The sequence below is a fragment of the Tribolium madens genome, unplaced genomic scaffold (assembly GCF_015345945.1).
Source record: "Tribolium madens isolate multiple individuals breed KSU strain unplaced genomic scaffold, Tmad_KSU_1.1 Scaffold_11;HRSCAF=98;Tcas5.2_LG3b, whole genome shotgun sequence".
Lineage (NCBI taxonomy): Eukaryota > Metazoa > Arthropoda > Insecta > Coleoptera > Tenebrionidae > Tribolium > Tribolium madens.
In genome coordinates, this window is record NW_025400975.1 from 3,224,181 (window position 1) to 3,236,464 (window position 12,284).

General features: G+C 34.1%; 4 protein-coding genes across 5 annotated transcripts in view; 3 read left to right on the plus strand and 1 right to left on the minus strand.

Annotated features, from left to right (window-relative positions):
- Positions 1 to 20: 20 nt before the first annotated feature.
- Positions 21 to 1,913, plus strand: LOC123005083 (dual oxidase maturation factor 1-like). The gene is made up of 5 exons (XM_044398698.1): positions 21 to 719; positions 765 to 822; positions 870 to 1,469; positions 1,519 to 1,638; positions 1,686 to 1,913. The coding sequence occupies exons 1-5, from the start codon at positions 561 to 563 to the stop codon at positions 1,859 to 1,861; spliced, it is 1,113 nt and encodes a 370-aa protein (XP_044254633.1). The 5' UTR covers positions 21 to 560; the 3' UTR covers positions 1,862 to 1,913.
- LOC123005104 (uncharacterized protein C3orf38 homolog) lies at positions 1,852 to 2,917 on the minus strand. 2 transcript variants are annotated; one of them, XM_044398729.1, is made up of 3 exons: positions 2,656 to 2,917; positions 2,214 to 2,607; positions 1,852 to 2,159 (listed from the first exon to the last, which is right to left on the minus strand). In XM_044398729.1, exons 1-3 carry the CDS (start codon positions 2,780 to 2,782, stop codon positions 1,925 to 1,927), a joined length of 756 nt encoding a protein of 251 aa, XP_044254664.1. In that variant the 5' UTR covers positions 2,783 to 2,917; the 3' UTR covers positions 1,852 to 1,924. The 2 variants fall into 2 exon arrangements, with proteins under 2 accessions (XP_044254664.1, XP_044254655.1); XM_044398720.1 differs by having other exon boundaries at positions 1,852 to 2,607.
- An 11-nt stretch (positions 2,918 to 2,928) lies between these two features.
- On the plus strand, positions 2,929 to 5,058 carry LOC123005093 (protein ABHD13). The gene is made up of 4 exons (XM_044398709.1): positions 2,929 to 3,910; positions 3,956 to 4,240; positions 4,282 to 4,583; positions 4,631 to 5,058. Exons 1-4 carry the CDS (start codon positions 3,751 to 3,753, stop codon positions 4,922 to 4,924), a joined length of 1,041 nt encoding a protein of 346 aa, XP_044254644.1. The 5' UTR covers positions 2,929 to 3,750; the 3' UTR covers positions 4,925 to 5,058.
- A 413-nt stretch (positions 5,059 to 5,471) lies between these two features.
- Positions 5,472 to 12,284, plus strand: part of LOC123004254 (ER degradation-enhancing alpha-mannosidase-like protein 3) — a 10,277-nt gene continuing 3,464 nt past the window's right edge. The window contains exons 1-4 of the mRNA XM_044397429.1: positions 5,472 to 6,065; positions 9,852 to 10,004; positions 10,050 to 10,203; positions 10,324 to 10,690. Coding sequence (XP_044253364.1) covers positions 5,800 to 6,065; positions 9,852 to 10,004; positions 10,050 to 10,203; positions 10,324 to 10,690 — 940 coding nt within the window. The 5' untranslated portion in view covers positions 5,472 to 5,799. The remainder of the gene's footprint in view (positions 6,066 to 9,851; positions 10,005 to 10,049; positions 10,204 to 10,323; positions 10,691 to 12,284) is intronic.

Below are 12,284 nucleotides of genomic sequence, written 5' to 3' on the forward strand. Positions count from 1 at the left end.
AAATAACTTAAAAAATTAAATAGAATACCTTATTTTTTGTATAATTACATTAAAAAAATTATAGCCCTAATGTTTGTACTTTCTTTTTCTAGCTAAAGTAATTTTTGTGTATTTTTTTTAAGTATGTTTCCGTCAAAAACCAACTTATTTCATTACATAAAAAAGTTTGTATTGTGACTTGTTTTTGGGACATGTATAGTTCAAAATAATTTCAAGCCACGCACTAGGTTACTAATCTGTCAATTTTCTATAAAATAAATATATATTTTTTTAACTTGAAGGTCAATACTTCATGAGAGTTTGTGTAAATTTAAGAAAAAAAAAATAGGTGATTATTTCTTCATTCACTTCGTTCGCTCGTGAAATAAAATCTTCAAATTACATAAACGAAACGAATGATTTTAATTTGTTCAAAAACGCGTTGAGTATTTAAAAAAAAAAGATTTCACAAACATTTGAATATCAAATATTCGTATCTTATCTCGCGGGAAAGGAAGTTTGGGTTTTACATTAAAAGGAGTGTCTGAATTAACACATCACATGTAATAAAATTTATTAAAATGTGGTTCGATTTGGGACGAAGTGAGGGGTTTCCAACCCAGTACCCCCCTAAACCAACCCCCGTCACCGTCGACGTCCTAGAATCCGGTTTTATTGCCGCTTTTATCATTCTCTTACTTTCTTTCCTCATCGTTTTACCAACGTTTGATTTAAAAAAGGTAAACACAATTTTTTTGGTGTAATAATTAATAATAAAAATCTAGACTTTGGCCCGATTGGTTCGAGTAACACTCCTTCTAACAATCGGTGTCTGCCTCCTCCGTAAGTACCCCAAACCTCAGTATCAAGTACCTTAAAACCTCCAATAGTTGGAAATTTCGGCCAGGAATGGGAAGTGGGGCACATCAGGACTAGAACCCCCTACAAAGCCGGCTCCTCGGCCGAAATCAACGCCTCCATTGGCGTCAAAATCGGTCTCAGGAGCGTCAACGTGACCCTAAAATCCGATCAAGTGCCCCCCACCCTCGCAAACGAGATAATCAACTACAATGAGAGGTTTTCGTGGACTTGGGACCAAGGCCGGTTTGGGTATGGCCCCTACGCGGGACACCTGCAACAGGAGTTCCGCGCGGCGCAATACAGGGGGCTCCCAACCCCGATTTTGTGGGTCGTGGATTATTTTGTAATAGATGGGGAGGGCTTCCGCTTTGGGAGATTCTACAGGACGGCGGGGTGGTACTCCCATGTGGCTCTATGGTGTGCTTTTGCCTGCTGGTTGCTGTCTTTGTTGTTATTCAGATCGGTTATTTTGTATGGGGGCTACTGTTTAGCGGCTTGTGGGGCTCTCCAACTCACGGCGAATTTAATTTGGTTACTTGTGAGAAACCCCATTCCTTTGGTGATTCCCTTTGAGGATGCGACGATTACGACCAAGTTTGGGGCTAGTTATTGGGTGACTTTTAGTTCAGGTAAACACTATTGAATTTATAAAACAAAAATGTTTGTTTTTTTTTTCAGGGATTTTGTGTTTAGTGATTGCAACAATTGTTACTTTAGTTGATATAAAATACCACACCCATCTTTATACTTTCTTTGGAGTTGATCCACTTAACAGTTACGACGAAATTGCATATATAAGTAAGTTGGGTGTGTTAAAAAACCTCAAATAAGTTAATTTTTTTCAGCCAAAAATGAAGAAATGCAATTAAGAACAAAGAAACTATCAAGTGACATGCCTCTTGTCTCCATGCGTTCCTCTAGAGACGAAGACGACGTCGAATACGTTCCTGTCCTTAAGCGCAACACGCGAGTCTTTGGCCCCCCTGTTGTTAGAAGTAACAAACCCAAACATCTTATTTGAACGTTTTTTCATTAAACAATTCGTAACAAATTAAATATTCACATTTTTAAACTTAAATTAGTTTCACGTTAGGGCCAATAACTTACTATTGGCCAACACAGGCAACTCCCTCACCCCACTCTCACTTTTCAAGACAATTTCACTGCTTTTAATCTTCCAATTATTTTCGGTTTGGGGGTCCCTCGCCAAGGCAAAAACTTGCTCAAAAACCCCGACACAAGTCGCGTCCGTGTGTAGCGTCCCGCAAACTAATACTAGCACCAACCCATGGGGGTCCACGCGTCCCTGGACCCCATCACTAGACAAGTTGGGATTGAAAAATAAGTTAAAATTTGAACGTAAGGAATACAACCGTTGGACGACTTTCACCGCGTCATTTTCGATTATTTCCGTCGATACTTGTCCATTATTTGACATGTTTATTGTGAGTCTTGCGTCGGGGTATAAATGTTCGTGGTTTAAACACTCGTTTTTGTTCAACATGGAGTAAAACCATTTGGTGAACTGTTGGGCGAGGAGAGATACTGAGCCGCTGTCTGCTTGGTTGGCCCCAATGAGGGCTTCTTGGATATACTCAACGCTCCAAAATTGAGCTGTCTTTCGAATGAGGTCATTTTTCGTGGCTGGGAGGTCAACAGGGACGTTCTTTGCATGTAGATACGAGAATAGCAATTCGCGAGTTATGATTTTACGTCGTAAAAAACTCAAAGCGTCCGGGGAGTAGTTTAAAATGGCATTGGTGGCGTCTGGGAAAGTGAGGTTATTTGTTATTTTTACAAAATTAAAGGGTTTACCCTGGCGATTGTTGATTCTATTCTTCAATAAACCTTGAGTTACGGTCCCAGATAAAGAAAATAGGGTATTGTCGTCTAAAGTCGACAATATTTCACGAATTCCTTGTTTCGAAGCTTCATTTAACATATTCTCGAAATTTTGCCAATAAAAGACTTGATCACGAACTAATAAACCAAATAATCTAAATTCTTGAATTTAAAAGCATAACTGAGTTATTTGTTCTTTAAAAGTTGAGTTATGTGAGGTTACGTAACGTCTCAACTGTCATTCACATTTCACTGTCAAATGTCAAAACCTCTCTTTATGGTCAAAATTCAAAATTAAAAAGAAAAAATTACTTTATTGTTCACCAATCTCAAACAAAAAATTCTTTCGTAAACAATAATTCGTTTTATTCAAGCAGTAGCGTTCTGGTGGCAGATTTAGACCATACCGTGGCGCAAAATCGGGCAAAGGCTGTTTATTCACACTTTTGGCACATTTCTGAATCTCATCAGAATCACAAAATACCATTCGTTCTGACACGTAATTTGCTGCAAATTTTATGTTTTCGGGTGTTAAATCAGAGTTTGAGGCACAGTTTTTGGCTTCGTTCAACACTGATGAGACGTAATTACAAGTAAAGTCGCACAAAGAACACACTACGTCTTCATCGTAAGCGGAAATGTTCATTTCTTGAAGTATTTTCCGAATTGTTTGAAACGTTTCACTCTCGTTCATGTTTCAAGAAAAACACCAAAAACATACAATGGGGTGCCAACTCGGCACTAGTAAAATCACTAAACTTGAATAAATTATTCATAAAAAAATATGTAAATTTTGCTTTATACTACAAATGTCTTGTGGGTGATTAATTTGAGTTGCTGATTCTTCCCATTAGCTAAATTTGAGGTAATTATTTGTCACAATTCACCTGAAGGACAAGCATTGTTGTTGGTGGCACTGCCTGTCAAAATTATGATTTCGATAGTTTTGTGTTCACAATTTTCGTGAATAAAAACCATGAATTTCATTAAATTCACGCAACAAGCGTCATGAAGTTGTCTTGGGGACCGATCTAACTCCTAGGAAAGTCGTCTCACTATTTGGTCAAAATGGGAGGTTATGTGCAACTAACCCGAATTATCGGCACCCTTTTCAAGATGATTTTGAAAGTTTGGGCCTATTCAGGACTCGTATTGGTGTTTTGCTTCCTTTTGTATTACATATACGGTGGCGTTTTTGCTGTGATTTTACTATTTTTCGCATTAACAGGTAGGTTAACCCTTTTGTGAATCTCTCTTAAGCACCTTGTTTCAGGGGTTTTGTATCATGTTCAAGACAATTTCCTATTTTATCCTGAATTGCCTAGTCACTCCCGCGTTTACGTCCCGATTCCGTCAACCCTAGGCCTTCCCTACGAGACAGTCCAGACCAGAGGCAGCGATGGGGTCTTAATCCACATGTATTTCATTCATCAACCCAAAGACCGACAACGATTATCTCCAACGATTGTGTTTTTTCACGGAAATGCCGGAAACATGGGTCATCGGTTGCAAAATTGCAGGGGGCTGTACCACAACCTCCATTGCAACATACTTCTTGGTAAGTTGGTGTTTTTGGTGTCTAAACTACATGGGAATTAGTTGAATACAGGGGGTATGGGTTGTCCGAGGGGCACCCCACCGAAGAAGGGCTCTACCTTGATGCCAAGGCTAGTCTCGACTACATTTTCTCAAGGAGTGACATTAACCACTCTGAAATCATAGTCTTTGGACGCTCTCTCGGGGGGGCTGTCGCAGTGGATTTGGCTAGTAGAGAAGAATACGCCAGTAAAATCTGGTGTTTAGTTATTGAAAACACATTCACTAGCATCCCAGACATGGCCAAAGTCCTGCTGGGCTGGAGGTTGCTTCAGTATTTCCCCTTGTTTTTCTACAAGAACAAAGTTTGACCTTGTCTTTTTTGTTACCTTTTCTAAGATTTTTCTTCCAGTTTTTGTCATATCAGAAAATGAAGTTTTTAAGGGTGCCCACTTTATTCATATCAGGGATGGCCGATTCTCTGGTTCCCCCAAGAATGATGTCAGAATTGTACAACAATTGTAGGAGTGTAAGAAAACAATTGTTGCAAATTCCAGATGGAACGCACAATGAGACGTGGACATCTCACGGTTATTACCACTCTTTGGCGGTTTTTTTGCAAAACTGTCGAATACAAACGGAGGAAAAGAGCGATTTTAGCAATAAAATTGATATTACTGGCTGGAACAATGTACAAAATATTTGAGTTTTTTGTATTATAACTTAAACGTCCAAAGATGTACATATTTTATAGCGTTTATTGGAAATGATGCCTAACCGATGTGTACGCTGTTTTACTTTTGCAAATAAAATTCCTGGCTTTAGTCCAGGAAAATTTTTTCATTGTTTTTAAAAAACCCGCCTACTGGATTTTATCAATTTTAGTAATTTAAGACGTACCAATGTTAAGTGAAAAGCAATGTCAATTAAAAAATATATATTTATACTGAGTTATTGTTTGAAGGAAGACCTGTGTGGGTATAAAGCCGGTCTAAACGTGTTATTTATGCACGTTTTTTAAATCTTATGTATAACAAAAAATTACTTTCGGTACCAACCTCTAATTCTAAAAGTTACTATTACTATTGCATCCAAGTTAAATGGTACAATTACTAGATTATGGTGTGTTAGGGCATTTCTCGTACGTGTTTTTAATTAATTAATTGATTCATTTAACAATTAAAGTGGGAAATAATTATTTTTTAATTTTTAATCGATTTGATGAATGACATTTGACAGATTCGCATGGGCCAATCGCAGGCCGTCCCGTAGCGCCGCCCCTCTCGCGCCAGCTGAGATCGGAACAGTCATCCCAGTTCTTTCACAAAAGTTGACACATTTTCTCGAAAATGGCTCAAAATTCCCTCAATTACGCCAAATTCTCAGTGTTCGTGTGATTCCCCCATCGCCAGTGCCCCTCATTTGGCCGTCATCAGACGCAAGAAGGATGCCTGAAGCCCCCGACTCGGTACCTTCCGTGTCAAGCAATTGTTATTGATAAGGAATCCTTATCAGCTGTCAGAGAAATATTCTTTCAATATGTTACTGTCCGCCGAGACGTACTCCTGATAAACCGCGAAAATGAGTGCTTCGGAGGTGTTGGTGAGGGTGTTTTGCGTGAGTGTTTTGGTGGGGTTTTGTGCACAATGCCGACCGGAGGAGAACAGCCCCATGACGCGGGCGGAGCGCCACCGACTCAGGGAGGAGACCCGGGATATGTTCTATCACGCGTACAGGGCCTACATGGAGAACGCGTATCCGGCCGACGAGCTCATGCCCCTCAGCTGCAAGGGCAGGTACAGGGGGCTCACGCCCAACAGGGGCGATATCGACGACTGTCTCGGCAAGTAGGTGGAAAAGTTGGGCGAAAAACGGGTCAATCGTTGGGTTTTTTTTAGTCTCGAGGGGGCAACCTTATGTAAGAAAGTGCTGAATTGGCGCTTGCAGGTTTTACGTTACGAAGAAGCCGACTCTTATGTAAATAGTAACGCTGTTACCTCATTCATGTTGCTATAATTCACATATTTTGTTACTTAACATTCACCGTTTCATAATTTTTATCAAAACAATTGGTGTTTTTGTTTACTGCGACCACTGACCGCAATTAAATAAAAAACAATCAATTTTAGTTAATTATTATCAAATTTTCACATGTAACTGGATCTAGAATGTCCAATTTTGAGAACAAGAGTGATTGTCAATTTAACAAAAAAATGCTTTCAAATAAATTAGGGTGAAATTAAGTTGGCAACATCGGTGATAGATTGTATCAGCTGACGGCTAGACCAGCGGTCGCTCGTCGGAATAAAATGACAATTGGCTATAAATATGTGACGTTTGAATTATAAGTTAATGTTGCCAACTTAATTTCAAAGTCATAGGACACTTCGATAAGAAATTTACTTGAAAGCATATAATCGTTTTCATATTAATGTGCATCGAAGTAATCGTTGAAAGGGATCATTTTAAGGTGGCAACTATGCAAAAATTCGAACCTTCCCAACCTCAATCTTCCCTAGAAATTATTTTCTCAAATACCCCAGTTTTTGAGGTATAAAAAATTATTAAAATTAACGTAATTAACATTGGGTAGCAAACTTGAAGATTTTTGTCATTACTGATGTGATTAAATTTGCTTTGAATGACATTAATGACACTTTTTGTGTGAATCGGCCTTTAAATGAAAGATACATTTAGATTTCTATAACCTACTTGATGCACGTTAATTTGAAACAGAGTATAGCAAGTTGGCAACATCTCAATTTTACTAACAATTTTTACTACTGACATATGAGTCCGGAAAAGCACTATTTTACGTCTATTGTGATGTGATTAGGCCTTAAGACAACTAAATGGAAAGAATATTTTTAGAATAGTGTTTGTGTAAGAACGTCCGGAATTTTTGTGACTTTCTTAAAGTTGCGCACATGAATTCTTATTGTGATTATTTTTTTTGTCATTGTCATTTTTCGTTTTGTAATTAGCGTGAATAATTACTTAATGACGTCTACAAAAAAAACGTACTGCAATTATTCCTGCATTTCTGTTTAAGTACGTTTTAATTACCATAAAATTGATTGTGACATTGTCGCAGGAAAATCGGATTAAAACTTAATCTAAGATTGGGAAAAATCCAAGCAATTTCCAGCTTGGATTTAATTGAAAAGTTTCAATTGTGGTTACACTAAATAAACACAGATTTAGAAGATTTAATAACTATTGATAAAATTGTGTTTACTAACGAAAAAAGTTGCAATTTTTAACATTGATTTGATGATTTTAATGAGGAGTTTTGTATTATTCTAGATAATTTTTATCTTCGTGATGCGTTAAAAATGAAATTAAAAAAAACAAGATATGATATTAATTAAAGAGAGGTAATAAAATCATAGTTCTTTGTCAATTTTACGGACGATTTATTTAGTGACATATGGGGTCGAAAAGTACTACTTTACGGTTCGTTTTGGGTTACTTTACGGACTATTTCAGAAAAACTATTATTTTACTATGAATATAGATTATAAACTGATTAATAAATATTAATATATTATCTTTACTTATGTCGTTGATATACTGGGTGTGTAAAATGCATTTTTTTTAATATAGAATGCAGAAACTCGAAACTCTTATCTCATATTTTTCCATATGATAAATTAACAATTTGGCTTATCTTTAGTTACTTTATATTTTAAAAATGAAAACACATACAATAATAATGGAAACAAGTGTTGCTATGAGCACGGTATTGAAAAATTTTACTCAACCAATTTTCAAGGAATTCTAGATTTTTTTCACATTCTTCCTGATCGAGTTGCTTGATCGTTGCCGATAAATTTCCTTGTAAAAATAATGAAATTACTTTTGATAAAAACTCAATCTCTTCAATACTACAATAAATTTTGATGAGGAAACATGCAAGAGACTTCGTTGTTCATGTGTTTTTATTTTATTTTGTAACTTTAAATTTGCTTTCTGCATCGAATGATGATTGACTATAAAATTAAAAATAGTCTTTCACCTACATTTTTGGCATAAAATTTTTATAGGTTACCGATGGCGAGGTGTAATAAAATTTGAAATGTCCCACTAAAAACTATAATAAACTAAAAACGTGTTTTATTGCTTCAAGTTGTAAGGATTTTTATACATAGAAAATTTTTTGTATGAAATGCAAATTACATCGCAGAAACTGTACATTTAAATCGAGGCAAAGTTGAAAATTTTCCAGGATCATTAGGGAAAAACGTCTGATATTAATTGCAAATAAGTTAAAAAAATCGTACAAACACGATATCGACCATGTCCTGTTTCAAGGATAATCTCAAAAGATCGTGCAAACTACTCGTTTACATTGATTTTTTTTTCGTGATTGCTCTCATTTTTGTGGAAAATTATTCTTTTCAAGCAGACTGGAAGAAAAAATCGAAAATTTTCCGACACATTTAAGGTAAAAAATGATGGAAACAGATTTGTGTAAAATATTATGTTTCGAGTCATTACTCATTACAATGCAGCTGGTAATTTTCACATGTGATACTGTTGTGTACTTGTTAGTGAAAAACTAGACGCTTTGTTGTGCGGCGAATGAAAAATGATAGCAATGAACTTATCAGTAATAAACTCAATGACGTTGAAAATGCAACACCAACATTTTTTGGTATACTTTCGTTTTTATAATTTCAATAAAAACCACACGTTTTATAAAACATTTGACAAAATATTTATTTTAGTAAAAACATACAACAATACATTACATTACATTACAGATTTGTCAACAAGAAATTACCACCTAGAATTTGAATTTTTAGGAAAATTACGTTTGTCATGTTGTTTGTAACTAGAATTTTCCACTGTCAATTATCAATTGAGTTATCTATACAAGTTGTCAGGTGATTTAATCTAAATTTTTGACACTAGTTACGATATCTTTTGTTTGTCACCACAAAAAAATTATGGCAACCTATCCACGAATATCCCTAAATCCTACGGAGAAGGATTGTTGATACGATAATAGAATATCGAAAAGAAAAAAGTTTTTTTTTTTTTCAAATTTTGTACCTTGTTAGTCCAATTTGCTTATACATTTTTTATTTAAGAAAGTATTTCATTTAATGTTTTTTCAAGTATTATTAATAAAAAATTGCTTTTTTTTGTTGTTTTTTTATACCATTTTTGCGTAAAATTTGAATCTTTTTGAAAGAGAAATAACAAAAAAAGTATTCAAAAATTATCACGAAGGATATATCAGTTTTCGATTGAATATTTTCTCGGTGTCGTGATTTCACTCAATGTCACTTGGCATCTTAATAAAATAAATTATTTTCGAGGGTATTAAAAAACTTCGACCTCCAACAAACTCTGACATTATCAATAGTTTCGCTCTGTAAATTCAAATCGTTTTTCTTTAAAGAAGTTCCGGTCTACTGAACAACATCAATGCAGCAATTTTTAAAACTCACGTATCTGAAAATTCCTAAACTACAAATTTTTCAACGAGAAAACGGTAAATGTTGCTTTAAATATTAATATATCGACAACGATCTCACTATCTGGCACAACCCTCCGACTTGATTCGTTTTTCACTTAATCATTTATTTTCTAGCAGAGTTAATTGAATTTTCTTTTTGTTCAAGTTTCTCACTTACACTAATTGATACTCTGGACTCTTTAGTGGTGTTAGGTGATTTAGAAGAATTCGAACATGCCGTTAAACTTGTAATAAAAGACGTTTCGTTCGATAACGATGTCGTCGTGTCAGTCTTCGAGACCAACATTCGTGTTTTAGGGTGAGTGAAAAATTGTAAAAATTTAAAATAAATCGATGATTTTAGTGGACTTTTATCCGCTCATATTTTGGCCGATTATTTGCAACAAAGAGATGGAATAATGGCGTGGTATAAGGGCGAACTCCTCAACATGGCCAAAGACGTCGGCTATCGACTTTTACCGGCTTTCAACACCACCACAGGAATACCACATTCGAGGGTAAATAATGGTCAAAGTGATTTAAAATGAAGTTGGCAACATTGACTCCAAACGTCAATTGTCATATATTGCCAACTTAATTTTAAAGTCTCAGGACTCTATGTGTTGTTTTTTTTTAAGGTGAATATGAAATATGGTTTGAAAAGCGACCGATTGGAGTCTGCACGAGAGACTTGTACGGCGTGTGCTGGATCTATGATACTAGAGATGGCAGCACTGTCACGATTAACAGGCGAACCAATTTTCGAAGAGAAAGCACACAAAGCGATGGATGAGTTGTGGAAGATGAGACATCGAAGTTCAGATTTGATGGGAACTGTTTTGAATGTCCATTCCGGGGATTGGGTTAGGAGGGATTCGGGAGTGGGGGCTGGGATTGATTCCTATTATGAGTACTGTCTCAAAGCCTATATTTTGCTAGGGGACAACAAGTACTTGCACAGGTTTAATAGGCACTACAATGCTGTCATGAAATACATCTCACAAGGTAATTACCCGTTTTTGATTTTTATTTTTATGAAATTTTATCACCCTGTATATCCTTAACGAAGCGTTTATTTAACAAATTAATGTTATTTTTCGATGTAAAATATGTGGTTGCATTTTTCGCAATATTTGGAAAACACCCTGAATACATTTATAATTTTTTTAATTTTTGTTATTAAATGTACTTTTGTTAAAAAATGTAGAATTTTTTTTAGTTGATATTCTAGAAAATCCTCATTTTTAAAAATGTATGTTGATTAGTTGTTCAAAACTTAATTAGGGTTTAAAAAATTGGGTCAATTTAGACGTTTTTCACTCAAAATTTTCATTATTAAACGTACTTTTGATGAAAAATATCAATTTTTTTAAATTTTTGTTATCAAACGTTTTTTTGGTGAAAAATGTTGAATTTTTTTCAATTTTTTTTTTATTAGACGTAATTTTGATGTAAAATTTTGAACTTAAATAATATTCAAAAATAAATTGTTATTTTTCAAAATGCATGTTGCTGGGTTGTTCAGAAGTTTACTTGGGTTTAAAAAGTTGAATTAACTTAGAGGTTTTTTGTTCAAAATTTTAATTATTAAACTTACTTTTGATAAAAAGTTTCGTTTTCAAGAATAAATCGTCTGTTTTAAATGTCGATCAGGTGTTTAAAACTTTACTAGGATTTAAAAAATTGGGACAATTTAAAGGTTTTTCATTATTAAACGTACTTTTGATAACAAATTTTTTTTTTAATTTTTGTTATCAAACGTTTTTTGGTAAAAAATGTCGAATTTTTTTCAAAATTTTCATTAAAAACTAAAATTAAATCGTCATTTTTCAAAATGAATGTCGATCAGTTGTTCAGAATTTTACTAGGGTTTAAAAAATTTAATCAACTCAGACGTTTTTTGTTAAGAATTTTCGTTATTAAACTTACTTATCATAAAAAATTTCGTATTCAAGAAGAAATCTTCACTTTTAAAAATGTATGTCGATCAGGTGTTCAAAACTTTACTAGGATTTAAAAAAATAGGATCAATTTAGACGTTTTTCATTCAAAACTTTTATTATTACCTACTTTTGATGAAAAATATCAATTTTTAAAATTTTTGGTATTGGGAAAAAATGACCACTTTTTATTTTGTTTTAAATGATATAAAATAATAAATCGATATTTTTCAAAATGTATGTCGCTGAGTTGTTCTGAACTTTACTAGAATTTAAAAAATTGTATCAACATAAACGTTTTTTGTTCAAAATTTTTATTATTAAACGTACTTTTGGTGAAATTTCAAAGTTTTTGTTGTTAAACTTACTTTTGATAAAAAAAATTCGTTTTCAAGAATAAATCCTCACTTTTAAAAATGTATGTGGATCAGGTGTTCAAAACTTTATTAGGGTTTAAATAATTGGGTCAATTTAAAAATTTTTCATTTAAAATTTTCATTATTGAACGTACTTTTGGTGAAAAATATCGAGTTTTTGTAAAATTTTTGTTATTAACAACTTAGTTAGTTGATAATAATAATTTTTCATTTAACACGAAACCTTTTTTATTTCTCTATACTTTGCTATAAAGGTGTTAACCTCAGCAAGTAATCTTAGTT

Excerpts from the sequence above, each read along its gene's own strand:
- LOC123005093 (XM_044398709.1), top strand. The coding sequence starts at position 3,751 with ATGGGAGGTTATGTGCAACTAACCCGAATTATCGGCACCCTTTTCAAG. Across the intron at positions 4,241-4,281 it reads CCATTGCAACATACTTCTTG|TTGAATACAGGGGGTATGGG; the intron begins GTAAGTTGGTGT and ends CATGGGAATTAG. Across the intron at positions 4,584-4,630 it reads TGTTTTTCTACAAGAACAAA|TTTTTGTCATATCAGAAAAT; the intron begins GTTTGACCTTGT and ends TTTTTCTTCCAG.
- LOC123005083 (XM_044398698.1), top strand. The coding sequence starts at position 561 with ATGTGGTTCGATTTGGGACGAAGTGAGGGGTTTCCAACCCAGTACCCC. Across the intron at positions 720-764 it reads CAACGTTTGATTTAAAAAAG|ACTTTGGCCCGATTGGTTCG; the intron begins GTAAACACAATT and ends ATAAAAATCTAG. Across the intron at positions 823-869 it reads AATCGGTGTCTGCCTCCTCC|TTGGAAATTTCGGCCAGGAA; the intron begins GTAAGTACCCCA and ends AACCTCCAATAG.
- LOC123005104 (XM_044398720.1), bottom strand. The coding sequence starts at position 2,782 with ATGTTAAATGAAGCTTCGAAACAAGGAATTCGTGAAATATTGTCGACT. Across the intron at positions 2,608-2,655 it reads TAGAATCAACAATCGCCAGG|ACGCCACCAATGCCATTTTA; the intron begins GTAAACCCTTTA and ends TCACTTTCCCAG.